General features: G+C 40.6%; 1 protein-coding gene and 1 long non-coding RNA gene across 3 annotated transcripts in view; both read right to left on the bottom strand.

Moving 5' to 3' along the window:
* Nucleotides 1-14,537, bottom strand: part of nampt1 (nicotinamide phosphoribosyltransferase 1) — a 24,264-nt gene extending 9,727 nt beyond the window's left edge. For both annotated transcript variants that reach the window (XR_015106178.1, XM_086147134.1), the window contains exons 1-4: nucleotides 14,388-14,537; nucleotides 7,664-7,820; nucleotides 6,233-6,336; nucleotides 4,421-4,549 (exon numbers count right to left, since the gene is read on the bottom strand). Coding sequence is in view for 1 of the 2 variants with exons in the window: in XM_086147134.1 (XP_086003260.1) it covers nucleotides 4,421-4,549; nucleotides 6,233-6,336; nucleotides 7,664-7,820; nucleotides 14,388-14,441 (444 nt within the window). In the remaining variant the exon portion in view is untranslated. The remainder of the gene's footprint in view (nucleotides 1-4,420; nucleotides 4,550-6,232; nucleotides 6,337-7,663; nucleotides 7,821-14,387) is intronic.
* Nucleotides 14,538-16,105: 1,568 nt separating this feature from the next.
* LOC147234271 (uncharacterized) overlaps nucleotides 16,106-17,852 on the bottom strand; it is a 46,712-nt gene continuing 44,965 nt past the window's right edge. Inside the window, exon 10 of the long non-coding RNA XR_015106177.1 lies at nucleotides 16,106-17,328. This is a non-coding gene — a long non-coding RNA (uncharacterized LOC147234271). The remainder of the gene's footprint in view (nucleotides 17,329-17,852) is intronic.

The raw sequence follows: 17,852 nt of genomic DNA, 5'->3' as shown, positions 1-17,852 counted from the left end.
GGCAGCAGCAGTGGAAGAAAAGCAGTTAGAGATATATACCATAGTTGGTCAAAGGGAGGCTTGGTAGATGAAGTTTATACGCAAGGGAGAAAAGGTTAGATCATTAAGGACCAGGCACGACGCAGGGCAGCTAAGTGTAGGTGGTGCCAGGGAGTTGAGGATTGTTTTTAGCGATTAGCTTGTGATACCAGCATATATAGTTAGCACCCGGCTATGAGCAGATATGCTGCTGTGGTCTGGGGTAGAGAGGATGGTGCATTGTATCCAACTTACGTTTACCTGGGAGGATTGAGCTGAAAAGGCTAGTGAGTGCAAAAAAGCTAGGTATGCTAAAATGGCAGCAGAGGCAGAGCAGCGAGGTTGGAAGGCTCGGGAAGTCTCTCATTGCTCTGTAGAGTTGGGCGTTCGCGGCCTTAAACTTGCCGTCGGCAACGTGTTTCTGGCAGCAGAACGAGCAAGTGAAGGGTTGTGGCTAAGGAGGAGGCATGGTGGCGGCGGGGGGGGGGGGGGGGGGGTCGCTAAGGAAAAATTGTTTGCTTGTCGATCAGCTATGTAGCATGGAGGGGTGTTTCCAGGAAGCTGGATTTGAAGGAAAGTGGTGTCTTTTTGGTCGGGTGTTAGCCTGCTGATTGTTTGTTGTAGATAGCTTCTCTGCAGTCTGAATTGGGCTTAAAATACCGTAATTAATGCTTGCACAGCACACAAGGACTCACAGTCCCATAATTCCACTCACTGATTGGATTAGTGTTCAAATACAAACTAATGGCAGAACAACTCCATCAGGATGGACGGCTCTAAACACATCGGCCTCTCGACTGAAAGTACGGGTATGACCCAAAACCGGATAATCGACAAACATTTAGTCGTTGTCACATTGTACAAGAATAAGTTTTGTGTTTCACTTCCTGATGAAAGTACCACGTCAGCACAAAGCAGACATTAGTCTGGGATTCCTCCGCAAGGACTTTGGCAAACTCTCCGGGCAGCTTGAGCCAAAACCCGAGGGGACATCAGGGCCGCAGATGATGTAAACAAGTGAGTCTGTCCATGCAGCTGGCTGAAAGAAGGCCACGTTAATATGGAGATTTATCTGATTTAAAAGAAAAAAATAAAGAAAAAATTGGGTCATTACTAGTGTGTTTTTTAATTTATTTATTACTTAATTTAATTTAATTAATTAATTTTGCAATCTAGACACCATACCTGTTCTTAAGGATATATATATATATATACATATATATATATATATATATATAGATCAGATGTCCTAAACAACAATATAATCCCAAATTTCCTATACATATATATATATGTACATATGTATTTACATATGTGTGTGTGTGTGAGTGTATATATATATATATATATATATATATATATATATATATATATATATATATTTCATATATATAATAAATATGAAATTTGTGATTGTATTGTTGTATTTTTAATTCCTTTAATGTGAAAAATTGCAATGTTATTGATGGTTTAAAACACCCAAGTGTGAATCAAAATCTCCCCGACATTTTGTCTCTTGTTTTCTAATATTTAGATCCACGCTTTCTTTTGCAAATGAACTAAACTCTTTTTGAAATTGTGATGGAAATCTCCTGAGAAAAACAAGGAAATCTACCGTGCTTTTACATTTAACGTGTGATGTGAACAAATACTCGCAAGATGTTTTCCTAAGTTTGGCAAGAAAATAACACATTACTCAACCTCAGCGCTACATAAATAGGATTTTCCTGATCATTTTCCAGGTGTTGCTCTCATTCTTATCTATTTGGTTTCTTTACTGAATTCAACCGCTGCACAAATGGGAAATGTTTTTGTATTATCTGTATCACTGTGACTTTCCAAATGAAAACAGGGAGCTTCCTAGATATCTTCAGGGATTGCGCAACATTGCCGTTTCCTCTATTTTCTGACAATAAAGATCAGACACTTGCTCTTAGCGAAGAACACATTTTCATCAGGACAGCCACTATGAACAGGAAATAGCCATTTTCGCTGTGCCACAAAAATAATCCTAATTACGGTTTTGCTTCCTCGCCCCAGACATCAGGCGCCGTTCGCTTCTCCTTCAACTCTTTCGACGTCCCGCTGACCCTGAGCGGGTCACATGCCACCTCCAACTAATCATAATCTAAACCATAATATGGACTCGTGACTGGAGAAGCAGAGCAAATGACACAACCCGACACACACGTGCACACACACACACACACACACACACACACGAAGGTCATGAACTCTTTGCCTCATTTGCATTTTGACCTTTCTGAAGAATGAAACATGCAAAATGTACATCCTAACTCCACAAGGTGAGGATAAATGATCCTTTTCTTCTCGGTGTATACACAGAATTATGAGTCAATGTCCCCGTGAATTTCTGAGAAGAAAAAAAAATGTTTTTCCACGGACAAAGGCTCTGTCGTAACATTGGGCAACGCAACAGTAAAAACAACCCTCAGGGTAGAATGTGTGCACCCACACGCACAGCAATGCACACACAAACACGCACACGCGTGCCAACATAACTCCTCGGTCAATTTCCCAGGACAAAATGGAGGGAGATAAGAAGTCGGGAGGGTATGTGTGTGTGTGTGTGTGTGTGTGTGTAAAGGGAGGTTGGACTAAAAATGGCAGAAGAGTTGAAATAAAAAAAAAAAAATAGTCTTGTCATGATGTGAAATATAGAATGGCAGGAGGAGGAACCGGTGAAAGCAGCAGGAGGGAGGGAGAAACACCGCTTGACCTTGAGACAAGGATGACTAATTTTACATCAGCCGTGAAGATGACGACGTGTGTTTATGCACATATTTATATCGGCCATGGAGACTACGTGTGAACACGTGGTCGCGCATGCGTCCATGTGTGTGTGAGTGTGTGTGTGTTGTGTCCACATTTAGCTGTACTGCATGGGCACTCCGGGCTGTGAGTGAATTATGACCTGCCTCCTTTGTCGTGTCTTCTGTGTGACTCAACCGCCATTACAACCGTCCGAATGTGCTTCGGAGAGTTATATCAGATGTCCTGAATCCTCAGCGTACTTCACATACCCTGGAAAACTAAAATGGCAACAACTGTCACATTTGGCCCCAAAATGCGTTTTTTTTTTTTTTTGGCTAACCACGAGAAGGACTGCTTCCTTAGAAGTTGCTTTTAATTCATTAGTGAGTTGGTCTGAAATACATCAGTCCGGGGAAGAGGAGATGCCGAGGGAAGATGTTGCTCATGGTAAACTGATAAAGTTCTGCTGAGTCACTGCAGGGAATGCGTTCATGCAGCATCGGGTACATGAAATCTAGCTGATTTTAGGAGGAATCAGAAACATTTATTAGATAGGAGGTAATAATCGCAGCACCACATGCAGCGCTACCAACTCCTAATCTCACCCTTGGACTATTTTAGTCAGACTGGCAGAATTTAGCAGTTGTTTGTGTATTTCCTTTTCAAATATTTGATTTTATAATTTCACAGTTTTCGCTGATGTCACACTGACTTTCAATTTTTTTTAGAATTGTTCATTTAAGACACTCGGTCGGCTGCCGTATCACTCATTACTGGAGATGCGCATATATTATTTTCCCCCAAGTGGACATAACATCAGTTGATTAAAAGCCTCTACTATAACAAAAAACAAAGAGTAATAAAATGTTTTCCTATCATGTAGACAATGATGACAGTTCTCTTCCACCAGATAGTATAAATCCATTTCTTAAAGCTAATGTGGTAAACAGGCAATAATTTCCACTGTTTCCAGGGACACATGAGATGCAACAGTTTTCAGAAAATCAACCGGGATTCTAACAAAAGTGTAATAAAATGATGCAAAGCTCTTCAAGATAAAGATCTTCGTGAAGAGCCTGGCCCTGCAAATTTAAAAACGGCATAAAGCTAAAAGAAGACATATTAAGGTAGGGAAAGGGAGCACCAGGGGTTCGATTTTAAAAAACCTGTCATGTGATGCGTCACCCGTCTTGTCACCGCAGACACGATGGAGTCTCAAGTCGCGCAAAAACAACCCGCAAGAATCGACTCCAAGCGTGGCGGGATTGCTCGGGGCTGCGAGCAACAACTTTTTTTTTTTTTTTTTTTTTTAAACACAAATAACCCAAAAGTCACTCATCATTGGGATTTTCTGATAGATTTATTTCATAAAGTCTGGATTACAAAGGTTTAATTGAGGCCCGAGGCAGCTTTTGCTGAGATGCTTCCCGCCAGATAAACTGCGGTGTCTTTCAAATAACACGTTTCAAATGATGTTACAAAGTCAGGGAGATATTTATTTCTACCAGAAGGCCCCTGCAGTCTCTGATTCAATTACAGCTTAGAGGGCTCTAAATGAATCATTGTGTCATGTCGGGACCCGCAAGTTATCCGTTCTGGGCCGGGGCATGCAGAACAATAGACTCACCTCCACCCAGTTGGTGAGCCAGTAGCACTCGGGGTCTGTGCTCTCCACCGTGAACAAAACATTGCCTCTGGGAATGACACTCCCCTCCGGCACAGCCTTGATTTCGATTGGCAGGTGTCCATTGTATTTCTGTAATGGCAAAAAGACAAAGTTTCTGTCGCGAATACGGGGATTTTACAAAACTACAATGTGCTCAAGTTCCTTTTTCTTTACTCCTTGGTAGGAAACCTAACATGCTACGGCGTCCATCACATGGAAGCAGCGAGAATGTCATCTCACTCCCGATAAGTTAACCTCTGTTTCCCCGCAATCTCAGATAAGGTCGGTCTAGTCGGAGCTGGCAGTGACGAGGCAACGTGCTACGCGGCAGCAGACAAAATTACCAAGACATTTAAAAAAAAAAAAAAAAAGAAGGGAAAACAATGACAAGCAAATTTGGGAAAATGTAAACATTTGAAAGATCAGTTGCCTACGTTTCCATTTAAAAGTGACAATGGAAATGCATTTTACGCAACTGTCACTTCACACGCATAAAACGGTATCATTTATTTCTTATTCTTATTTCTTATGTATTTCTCATTCTTCCTCCTTTCTACTATTATCTATTACTGTTATGTTTTTGACTTGAAACTCTGGCACAACAATTTCCTTCGGGATAAATAAAGTTGTTCTCATCTCATCTCATCATCTCATTTAGACCAGGGGTGGGCAAACTACGGCCCGCGGACCACATCCGGCCCGTTGGTCTTTTTAATCCGGCCTGCTGAAGATTGGTACAGAATTCATACTTGATATGAATGATTGGATCAATGAATGGAGACTATTTTACTTTTGGAGCTACTTGAGAATTTTCCTGAGCTGAATGACACAGATTGGCTTTGTGATTTAGCCTTAACTATGGGCATACCGACACACATGAACGAGCTGGACGTGAGGCTACAAGGGAAAAACCGGTTTGCGCATGAAATGCAAGCAAACGTCAGAGTCTTCAAAACCAAGCTGGTTTTATTTTCAAAGCAAATGTCAGACAATGTTCAGACAAATGTTGGAGGAGTCTGATATGTACTTTTAACAATTGCATTTTTTTTTTTTAATATGTATTGTATCTTGTGCTGACCCGACCCGTCTGTCAAATTTTAAAAGTCAATGCGGCCCTTGAGCCAAAACATTTGCCCTCCCCTGATTTAGACTAAACTGTGTGTATCAAACTATACTGAGACACAAGTGCAGCCCACATGGGGTTTCACCACTTATCTTCACAAAATTACAAAGAAAGCAGCGGACCGATGGGATTTAAAATGAGAAGGGCGGATATGAGTTGCGAGGTAGTTTTGGTCATCAACTGCCATTTGTGTGTAAACCTTGGCTGGTTCTGTGTTTCAAAGGGGTTTGTTTTCTCGGACCTCAGCGAGACGGCAGCGTCATCCTGCTCCGACGAGACATATCCATTAAAACGGTCGGCGGCCGGACACTGCGACTCCCCGCGATTAATGGACGGTCACCTAATCAAAATTGTATAACAGAGGATTTAATTCGCAGAGGCCGCGTAATTATTAACTGTTCATGTCCTTTTCACAAAGCGTCTCTGACCCCTTCACACCCCGAACCACACCCTGCGAAGTGATGAGACTGGGAGCCAGAAAACTCCAGAAACAGGTATCCTGGTGGGTGCGTGCACGAGGGGCGTGTATATGCACGTCCTGAAAGGATCTCCAGCTTTTTGGTCGGACCGTTTCATGCATAAATACGTAATGTTATAAACTCGTTACATTTATTATCATTATTATGATAACATTTTTATCAGTGTCTTACCTCCAAAATGTAAGTCCAACCCTTTTCATTGAAAACATCATCCTGGAAGTGTTCCCTGTACACCTCCTTTGCCTCCTGGATCTTCTCTGGAGTCACGACTTTTCCTGCAGGGGAAGAGACGATGAGGAGCGATGGGGAAACACTGACAGGGAGGATGTGTAAACCCACAGAGGGGGAACGCGGGGGAAATGGAATGTCGCTCTACCGTCCGCTGTTCTAATTACATTAGAAGCATCCCATGCACTCCAACAATGAGTCTATGTCCTTCTGCCCCCCCACACACACCCAAACACACACACATACACACTCCCACACACCCACTGGTTGAAGATCGCAGCACTGAAAAACAGGCAATGTTTAGGGAAGATGGCATTAGGAGATCTTAAAATGTGAGAAGAAGCTCCATAATACAATTTCAAGGCACTATTACGATCAGTACAAATGGAAGCTGGGCGTGACAGACGGAAGCTAGCCGATTAGCATCAAGATTTTGATGTTTTTATTCACATTCTGCACATCATACGTGTTTCTGAATGTGAGAACAAATATAATAATTGTTGTTGGGGATTAATACAGAATCGGACTTTACTTTCCAGAACACCGCTGGCACCTTTCCTGCCGTCCGGATAAAGCGCTCCTGCAAAATTCCATGTTTTGACTCTTTGTGTTGTTCACGTAGTTGGATTTCGCTACGGGATCAGGGATACGTCTGTAATGGACGGCCGTGGCGTCGGGCTCAGAGGGACGCCGTGCACGGACAGCTGGTCTCTCTCCCGTGCATACAGCCGAAGAGCAGCTGTGCCTTTGTCTTTCCTCCATCTCCCCCGCACCTCTGCCGCCGCACCATGAAATCCCCTTAACAGACAGGAGGGACCCTTAACATTTTAACATTTATATCCTTTTGACGTCCCCCTGCCTCCTTTCACGCCATCCAGCATTCGCAAACCACCGTGGCAGCAAGCCTCGCAAATTGAAACTGCCAGGGAGAGCGGCGTGTTTGTGCGTATCGCAGCCTCCGGGCAACGCCCTGATGCTGGAGGAGCAACTCCGGCAACTCCTTCTTCTCTGCAGCTGACCCCGACACAAACCCCAAGAAACTCTGGTGAAAGTGTGAATATTTCAGTGGGACTCGTTCAGTCTATCAACTGGTTTATGTGAGCCCACACCACATACGGTACAACTCTGCAAGGAGCATGAAAATGGTTCCAAAGCGCTTTACGCTGGAGAGCGTTCACCCATTCACGCACAACAATGGCGGCAGAGCTGCCGTGCAAAGTGCGAACCAGGCCATCGGGACCAACTCGGGGGTTCGGCCTCTTGCCCAAGGACGTTTCCGCATTTCAAGGTTCTGATTGGAGCCACGGCTGCCCTCCCAGTGGAGAAACTCCAACTAGCGACGCACAATATCTCAAAGCCGGCATCACTGCTTACCTTTAAGATATTTATTGAGGATGTACTGCAGGCCATAGAAGACGGTTTTCTCATATTTGACTTTCCTGCTCTTGGTGGGATCTGTCCTCTTCTCGCGGCACTCAAAGTAGGAGTACACTTTACTTGTGTTTGGTGGGTACTGTTTGTAATGTGTTACCTGTGGAGACCAGAGGGAGAACAATTGCTATTTATCACATACGAAGATTTAAATGGCACTTTATTATACTGGGCAAACGTGCATTTGCTAATGTTTATCTGTGGATGTGATGGAAGGTTAGATTTGAAAGCGTCTGATAAACGTATTTCAATTTCCCCCCCAAAGACAGTCTGATAAGGAAATGATAGCAGGCGTGAGCATTGTGGTGAGAAATGAATCTGAGGGCCTTCAGAGGGGCTTTATCCCCCTCCTCAACATGAAACCATGTCATGTTATCCGCTCGGGTGCGGAAAATCACGCCAGATAATGCAATCATTTCATTTTTTTTCCTCAATCACGCCGGCTCTGCATGACAAAGAGTCGGACACAGGCGAAGAATGACAAAATTCTTCAGGACTTTTGAACTAGTTTAAGCTCAAATCTGGGATAGGAGTGGATGTGTGAATGTAGGCATTTTCTCTGATATTTCTGATATTTCTCTTTATAATAGTTCCTTGGTTGTGTGTGATTGGCAACCAAAATGCAACTTGTAAAGTACTACAGAGCTCGGAAATTGAAAAAACTGCAAAGAAACATGTTGAAACACCTTCTTCATATCAAGTATTGTTTAAAATACTGAATGTGTCCAATATTAGCAACTTAAAATGAGTATTTAATATATCAAGCATTTCATAAAAGCCAGGTGCTGTGCTACTATTCCACTAGTTATCAATGCTCTAAGTTCACTCATATCGTTTAATGGATCACTAATTTATTTGTAATCCAACAAATAACAGAAGAATGAGGATTTCCAGGAGTCTAATTCATCATAAAGAGTGTAATTCTCATGATAAGTCATGTCACGATGACTTTCAAGATGCAATGACACCGCAGTAAAACTTTACACCATCAAGGAAGGAGTTCAGACAACAATAACACAAATAAAAAAGTCTCGACAAACCAATACTTCGAGATCGCTCGCAATAAGGAATTTTATCCTTATAGCAAACAGACTGGTCCAACAAAAGACCCCAATCAATCTTGTGCGTGACATTTATATCTTTTACTTTAAATCAAATAACATTATAGAAATGTCACAATCAGGGTAAAGTGTTCCGAATTTTTCTCACATGCACGCAAAGTATCTAGGGTGCTCAATATTATTCCGAATGGAGGGGTATTCGGTCAAAAATTAGATGTTGGTACTGAAATGTGAGATGAGTTTAGCCTTTAAATAACGAAAAGAAAGAAAAATAAAGCAAAGAGAGTCAACGGCTATCGTCGGACCATCTGGCCAAAACTTCGAATGGCAACGAGTTCCCACAAAATACACCGTAGCACTTGAGATACGACCTGATCACTGCACTGACTGCAAATCAATTGACTCCAACCGTTTAAATGTGGCTCAAGGTTCCTTCCTGTTAAAAGGGGGCTATTGTCTTGGTACTGCCATCAAGTGCTTTGCCGAATGGGTCTCAAAGAAGAGAAAAATCTAAATTCACCTTTGTTAATGTACGCATTGTGCATCACATTATCTGTTCAGGGATGGAAAATAACTTCTCGGATACACAGAAGAGGAGTTTGATATGAGGAGTGCAACTGGATGCTTTAAAAAGGGCGCGTTCTCTCGAAGCCCAGAAGTTGTTGTCACAAAATGCCATTAATCAACTCGTAACTGTATATTTATGATACTAATTTGATCACTTGAAATTTGAAAAATGGGTGCTGTGTAACAAAAAAGTCCAAACTGCAATTGTTAACCTGTAGAAAAAAAAAAGAAGTTAATTCGAAGACACGGCATGATATCGGAATTCCATGTTGTAGCTGTGTGGAAGTGTCAAACGTCAGTGACAAGATGCTGATTTTACATAAATAACAAAAAAGTGGGGTGTGGAATGTAACCTGGGTTCCCACCAGGGTGCGGTATGACATTTCGAGAAAAAACGATATTTCCATTAAACACTGTTTGTCTCTCAGTTTTCTGCAACCTTGGGAAGACAATATTTGTCCCCATTGTTAAAGCATAAAGGTTGCATCCGAACCACAGGTATAATTACCTGTGAAAAGGCCTGGAGGCCTGATCTAAATCTAGACGAGTGGGGCAGATAAGGGAGGCGAAAAGGAAAAGAGGAGATAAATTTCAATGACCTACTCAATTTCTTTGACCCCTTACTGTCCTTTCAAGGACTCAAAATAGAGTCAAGCACCACAACACTGGGCATGGGTGTGTGTATATGTGTGTGTGTGTGTGTGTGTGTGTGTGTGTGTGTGTGTGTGTGTGTGGAGTCACTGACAGAGATACTTCCACTGCACATGCGCTCCCAGGCAGCTAAAACAAACAGATATAATTAATCATTAAATACATAAACAAATCACACGCATTAAACGGGTCAAGTCAGCTGCCGTACTCTCTTCATCTATTTTAAGAGTACTGTAAACTTATTAAATTACTGTACCATTAACAAATCACTGAAGGTTAATTCAGAGAAAGAATCGTTCACTATGATGTAGTTTTCTTGAAATAGCCAAGCGCACAGACTTTATGTGTGAATAAATATCTTGAAATGTTGACGCTCCATCAGAAGGACCGTCTATCTGACAGTTAGGGTCAATCGGGTCCCTTTGACAGAATTTCCACAGTGTTTGCAAAACAGAAAGGTTAAATCAGGATACGTGACTGTTCAGAACGACGACAATCCGTTGTTTTTGATTCATCTGTCCATTGCTCTCAAATGGACTATTTCATTGGTCTGTAAAATTTCAATAAACTGGGAAATGCGCTCTTTCCCGCGACAACATCCTACGATGTCCGCCACCTAAGAGGCGCCCTACTTTCATTGGATAGAGACTAGACAATATTAAAATTTGATGAATGCGAGAAAAGGTTAAGTTCTGACAAGGAGACGTGCCAAATGGACGGTGAGCGCTAAATGCACCTCGACAGCCGTGGCGGCGGCAGCGGCTGGAAGAGGTGCTCCTACCTGCCCGCCGGAAAGACAACCTCCGGCTGACTTTTCTTTTAAAGCGCTACAACCTTTGCAGCATGTAGCAGCTGTTACAGTCAGACCATCCAGGAACTCAAATGTCACAGGTTCAACCCTCCTGATCTGTGTACACCACCACGCACACACACACACACACACGCACGTATGCACGCACACACACACTTGAAATTCACCATTCATTTAATCAATTGACATTACAATAAATACTTTGTTAAAGCCTGGTTCCAAACCACCTAATGTTAGGATAAATACTGACGGTAACATATTTGAAGTAAGAGGCAAAAGTGAAAGAAAATAGAAAGGTCAGAGACTGTGTACATGATCCCAGCAGAAGCAGAAGCACTGCCATCCCATAAACCGCTGCACATTACATAACCGGTCCTAGAATCAGCGGTGAATTATACCTCTCCTTAGCTTTTGAGCGCTGAGGATATTTTTACTCTCATCTAGAAAAATATAACAACTTGCTCTCTGATGATAAATGAAATGCAAATTAGGAGTTAGCATTATTATTATTGATAGAATGATTAGTTTTTGGTAGGTTATTAAAACAAATCACAAGTTCATTTCGAGCAGGTTGAGATGTCACTAGCACACTTTTAATATCGTGGGCATTGTAATGTGAATTTGTGATTTTTTTTCAATTTATTTTTCTTAAAAAACAGTTTATCATACATGTACTTCTGGCTTCCAGGAAAGAACAGCATCAATCATACCCCATTGAAAGCCTGACTTGGAAGTTACAAAACTATTAAAAGTACCGGTTCACAAAATGAGAGGAATTTCCACTTCCTAAAAGACATTTTTTGGCAACATTATCTCATCATTTCAGGGTTAGAAAAAATGCCATGTAAATGTTCAGATTGTCTGGCAGGGACGGATTTTAAGTGGCTTTCTGAACTAGCGTAAACAATGACTTGCAATAGATTTCCAGGCTTGTTGTAAGTTTAAACCTGTTGGATTCCTCGTACTAGTAGGTCAGTATGTATGTGTTTCCAAACAATGGGCAAGCTTGGCTTTGAGCAACGAGGTTCTCTTTTCAATTCAAAAAACAAAGGCATCCAAGTATAGCTAACATGTACGTCCACAGAGACAAAATGTATGAAACACCCCTTTCCTTTCTGAAAACAAACATTTTCTCCACCACCCATCACATCTCCTGTAGACCAGTCAGTTGTGACATTTGTGATGATCACTTTTATGATTCAAAAGGCTCGGTAAAACTGGGTTTGATGACACCATTGTTACACTTAAACAACCGTTAAACAGACAATAACTGTAATCCGAGACTGGTGTGGCGGCGCGGGTATACCTCATCTTGTAAGGACACAAATGTCAACCCAATCTTTGCCCATGTTTCGTTGGCCTGCGTTTTCATTATTTGAGCCTGGTCTTGAGAAGAAACCCACATGCAGATGCGTTTGCAAACACGCATACACCCCTATACATGCTCATTCACACGTTACGCCAGGAAACAAGACTGACTTAAGTCATCTTGGCTGGGATAGATTCCAAAATTAACAGGAAAATGGTTAAACAAATTAGTATTGCTAAAAAGCTAAATAAAATAAAATAAGTAAATAAACAAAGTATCTATTAACTATTTTCATATAAATATTTACTATATTTTTAAATAAAATAAAAAAATGAAAAAAAAAAAATGCTGAAAATTAAAGCATGTCAAAGCTGCCAATGACATCCTAATCAAGTTGATCAAAATTCACCCGTCAGTTGAAATAGTTAAAACTTTAAAAACACGAGATTAGCAGCGTCATCATTTCGACTTCAACTGGCATTTTATAACAGCTTTATGACGCGGACTGAGCTTCGACTTGTGATGATAAACCGGTTGAAAATCTAAAGTGTCTCCAGTACATACTAATTCATGCGCCAGGCTCACATGTATTGATGAATGAATGAATGAATGAATGTTGTTGAATGAAAGTCGCCATCATGTCTAATTTCTATTACAATGATGCTTTTCACCATTTTCCTTTATGGTCAATTGCAATTGCTTTCACAGTCCCATGAGGAGAGGCGTGCCCTTCAAAACATTGAATCATTGAATTCTGAACCTGATAATCCATGGATGCAACCGCTGTTTTAAGTCGCTTTGGTTTTTCCTCACTCCTCCCTTTAGGATTTTTTTTAATTTTTTTTTTTATGGAACATAAACAGTATAAACAAATATACATATGTACGAATAAACATGGCAAGGTTGAATTGAATGTCAATGAAACAACCGGGGATGAGGGAGCAAAGGACATAAAGACATTCGTTCTGTATGTTATCAGAAGTTAACCGTGTTAAAAGTTTGTGAGAAATGTTTAATGATAAACAAAAAGAAAGTAAAAGAAAATAATTAGAGAAATAAAATAAAATAAAAAATAAATAAATTAATCAAAAATAAATAAATAAATAAATAAATGAAAAAAACTTGCAAGGGTAATATAACATATCTTTAACTTGGTGGTTCACAAGTAATCTCAGACATCAAACTGTATATTTTTTGGTTTGGGGATGTTTCCATTAGTTTTAAGGATTTTTTATATAATTCTAAATCGTCTATGAAGAACGTAAAATTGGGGGAAACACTTTGGCATTCTGTTTTTGTGAATGAAGAACTTGGCCAGGCCTAAAATAACATTGACACATAGTTCATCTCTTTTGTTGCTTAAAAATGAAACCAAATGTAATGTCATCTCTTGAGAAGAAAACTTGAGACGATGGAAATTTGTCTCGTCCAGGATTTTCCCTCCCTCTTTCTGTCCCTGAATGTCACATGACTGTACATGGCAACCCGGCCTGGCAACCCTGCTATCACTTGCAACCATGCAATAACGCATGAAAACACACAAAAAAAGATAAAAGGGTAACATGAAATGCAAAAAAAAATAATAATAAAATAAAAAAAAAAATCAAAGCATAAAATTGTCTGTTTTCATTCTAGCGTGGATGAGTAGATCCAATGCACCCCACCCCCTCCTCTTCCCTTGGCAACCATAACCTAGCTGTGTCACGAAGGTCAATAAGCTTCATTGTAACTTTCGGTTTTGATTCCTCGGATGTGTGGAAACGCTGTAGCCGGGGGTTTAGCGAAGCCCCGAACCCGTTAGCGTCCCGGCTAAAATCTCGTCTTCTCTCCTGAATGAGACCGAACCCATGTGCCGCTCGAACGGAGAGTACCACCAGAGCGTTTGCTAGCATTCGGCTAATATTAGCATTTTTTTAAAACATCAACCCATGTCTTTCTTCCCTCCGCTCCTGCGCTCGTAAGCTAATAAGCTAGCTCATTCAGCTAGGTTGACTGCCAGAACCGGTGACGGGAAAATGGCTGTGGAAAAACCAGTTATCCTGGGTTTTGTCTTCACAGAAAAGATGCAGGATGTGTGAATTCATCCTCTCCATCCTTCACGCCGATTCGGCCTGCCGGGAACCGAGGGGGGGGACCGGCCACACTCGGCAGTGCGATGGCCTTGGGACTGATGGTGAAAACCACCTTGAATTTACCCATTTTCATCAATCAGCCGCTCCCTTCCATCCCGTCTGACAACCCCCCGGCGGCATCGCGGCGGGCGCTTACCTTGTAGGAGTCCGTCGCTAGCAGTATGTTAAAGTCGGCGTCTCTGTGCTCCATCTTTCTCCCTCGGTTTCGGAGTCAGTCGCAGCTGTCAGTGTTGTGTTGCGCGCCGTGCTGCCGGGGACTCAAGCCTGATAGCGTAGCTGAGCAGGGGGGAAGGACGAGGGGGGAAGGGGCGGGCGGTAGAGCGTGATTAAAATTCCGACATCTTTCGGCTTCGCTCGGTCTTTTCCGGAAACGTCATCTCGCAGGCCAGCCAATCAGATGTCGCACGAGCTCGAACAAAGATCCTCGATCGATAAAAAGGTTATCACTCAGCAAAGAAAACGTGACCATACTTTATTTTTTTATTTTTTGAAAATAACAAAGCAACACATAGAAAGATTTTCTAAAAATTGGACTGTATTTTTGTTTAAAAAAATAGAGGATTTCACGTTACTTTTCACTTTTGACATATGAAGAATATCTCAATATTATTGTATTCAAGGATAAAAAATAGAGGGTCTCACTTCATTTTCACTTTTAATTTTTAATTTTATTTTTATTTGCCCTTATTTTACTTGTTTTCTAAATTTATATGTGTCGGATCTGCTCTAGGATGCTATGCTACCCCATATGTCTGCAGATTGCCCCTCAGGGACAAAAAAAAGCTTTTCCTGATTCTGATCTTGATATTATATGACACACCCAACATGGATATATTTATGTAAGGTTAATGCTCTTTAATATTTTCCTCTTATAATTAAGTGGCATTGAAATGTAATCTTCAAATTGAGTATTTTGACTATAATCTAATGACATAAAAGGGTTACAAAATGTTACAACTTTTTTGTCTATTTTTTTCATACTAAAAAACTAGGCTGGGCATTTTTATGCATCCTAAGGTGGTGTTCAAATGCCTGCATAATTTTTACTGTTATATGGTACTTGAAAGGTCACACTACAACAATTATCAATAAAAATCTTCCTTCAATACATTTAACACAGTACTATTCTCAATGTACATGCAGCCCCTTGAAATAATCATTGATGATTCCGATGTTACCAGTGTTAGGGATCATAACATTTCACTTATATGAGTATGCTGAATATACTACTTTAAACAAACGTTTAAAAAATTACCTTTTTAGTTTGGAGGCAAATTTGATTGTGTTTTAATTTTTTTTTTTTTTTTAAAAGTAGATAGTTGTTGGAATTTTTATTTTCTTCAGTGTGTCAACTGTAAGTAGATTACAAATTAATGTCCATTCGAAATGTATGTCTGTAGGGAGCGCTAGTGGGCTTTGTCGCCCTCGTCCGGCCAAGAAAGGAATTACAGCAATACTATATTTGGACAAAGACTTTACTTTCATTTCCTACACTATTTGCTAGTGTGGCAACAAAACTTTGCAAAAACGACAGTAGCCACATTACAATCCAAAACAAGTGGCCCCCTTGACTATTAGGAAAACCCCAATTCGATCCGACAACCACGCTGTTTGCAAGAAGGCAAAAACGTCGTTTGCGGAAGTCTTTAGTGCGCATGCTCCGCTGCAATTCCTTGTTACACTCGAGGAAGACTATAATAAATAATCCAGTGTTATCTTTACATAAACAAAGTGTAATTGTAGTAAACACTTAATGACACAAACAAAAATATTAAAAATAAATAATATTTTTTTTATAAGGCAAAAAAATGCTTTATTTTTAAGAATATATTTCAATTATAAGAATGATTTTTTTTTGTTATTGTAGGAACAAAGTTTACTTTAAGTAAAAAAAACAAACAAACTGCAGTGTATCATCTACTTTCTTGAATGAACCAACCCCCAACATTTATTTAGTACCTCTCTTCTAAACAGTCACAGTAATCCATCTCCTGTCTAAACATCAAAATATTAATAACAGGAGAAAAAACTGCAAAGTGTTTGAGATAATCCTAGATTACACCATTGTTCGCGCTAGACTTTTGATCAGTCTGTGCCGAGCTATATGCCAAATGATCATTTCAGTGGAGAGACTTTTGTTACGAAATACGACTGATGCATGCTTCTCTATCCACGTAAGGATCATCATCATTTAGTAAGTGTAACGTGGCCCTTTGAGGGCAATCATTATGCTGATGTAGCCCTTGGTAAAAATGAGTTTGATACCCCTGGTTTACATGCTTTGGATTGTTGAATGACACAAAGGAGGACAAAGAGTCTGGTAACATCTCACTGCAAGCCTCTTTATGATAACCTAACAATGCAGTAATAATGAATAAGGAGTTTCTTTTCACTGAGCAAGCTGCGATGCTGACCACAGGGGGGCAATGTTGGTTGGTACAATTCTCCTCAGTTTCCAGATGGGCCTATTTACAAAGCCTTGCAAGTGAGCAGGTGTATTGGCTATATTACACACACACGCGCACACACACGCGCGCAGACATACACACATACACATTCACACCAGTCTGCCTTTTTTTTAACCACCACTTCTGCACACTAGATAACAAACACTATTGCCTCCAGTCAGACTATACTGTGCTATTTAAAGAGCAAATGAAAGGCTCAAGAACCCCCAGATGTGATTGCAAATTGATGCATGAGTAAAAATATCAGTTCAGTACTTTAAAAGGCCACTGTGGGACGTTCTCAATTATTGGTGCAAATCCAGCATCTTCTGTGGGTGTTTTCAGTGATGTGACTTTGAGTGACACCAACATGTTCAGAGTTTAGAGCTGCTCACAGCAAGTGGACGTGGAGGGGTGACTCCTCGATGTAGCCGGACGGCAGATGTCTCCTGTGCACTCCCTTCTTGTTTACCCTGCTGTTTGTTGATTGAATGTTAATTGAAAAGCTCCAAAGGACAGGAACCCCGGGTGAGTCTCATTGATCTCCATGTCCGGTCTGACTCCGCCGGCAAGAGAAAATCATTAATTTTCACAAACCACTTTCTTCTTTTAAAAAGCACCGACCTCAACCTAGAAGACAGAATTTATTTTTTACTACTTGAGGTGTTATGTTTAAACAGTTTGCGCACAGTTTGTGATGCAGCATGGATGGTTTCATTAAATATGAATGTCATATCAAGACTAAACTACAACCATGCTGACATACAATTTGCTGAATTTGCTGCTACATTGATGGGATCACATTTAATACCCTTAATGCACTATTGGGATTACATTAAATACATTTGTAATATCAATAAACTGTTTTTTAAATGTCCATGATTTGATATGTCCAACCACATCATCTTATCAATAGCCCAAAACATAAATCATCTCTTTCTACAATGATCCTGAAAAGGGTAGGGAGAGATCACACTAGAGAAGCTGAATTTGGCATTTTCACTTGAGAAATTCAATATTGCAAACTTCAAAATCATTGGACTCAGAAATTGCTCGAGCCCTAACTTGATTTTTTTTTTTTTTTTTTTGAGAACTACTGTGATAAAACCACTCCTTTTTTGCAGTTTTGCAATGTTTTTCCAGTCATATTATGG

The sequence above is a fragment of the Fistularia commersonii genome, chromosome 5 (genome assembly GCF_037954325.1).
Source record: "Fistularia commersonii isolate RoL2024-O1a breed Wild chromosome 5, RoL_Fcom_v1.0, whole genome shotgun sequence".
In the NCBI taxonomy this organism is placed as follows: Eukaryota; Metazoa; Chordata; class Actinopteri; order Syngnathiformes; family Fistulariidae; genus Fistularia; species Fistularia commersonii.
This window is presented reverse-complemented; position numbering and strand designations above follow the sequence as displayed.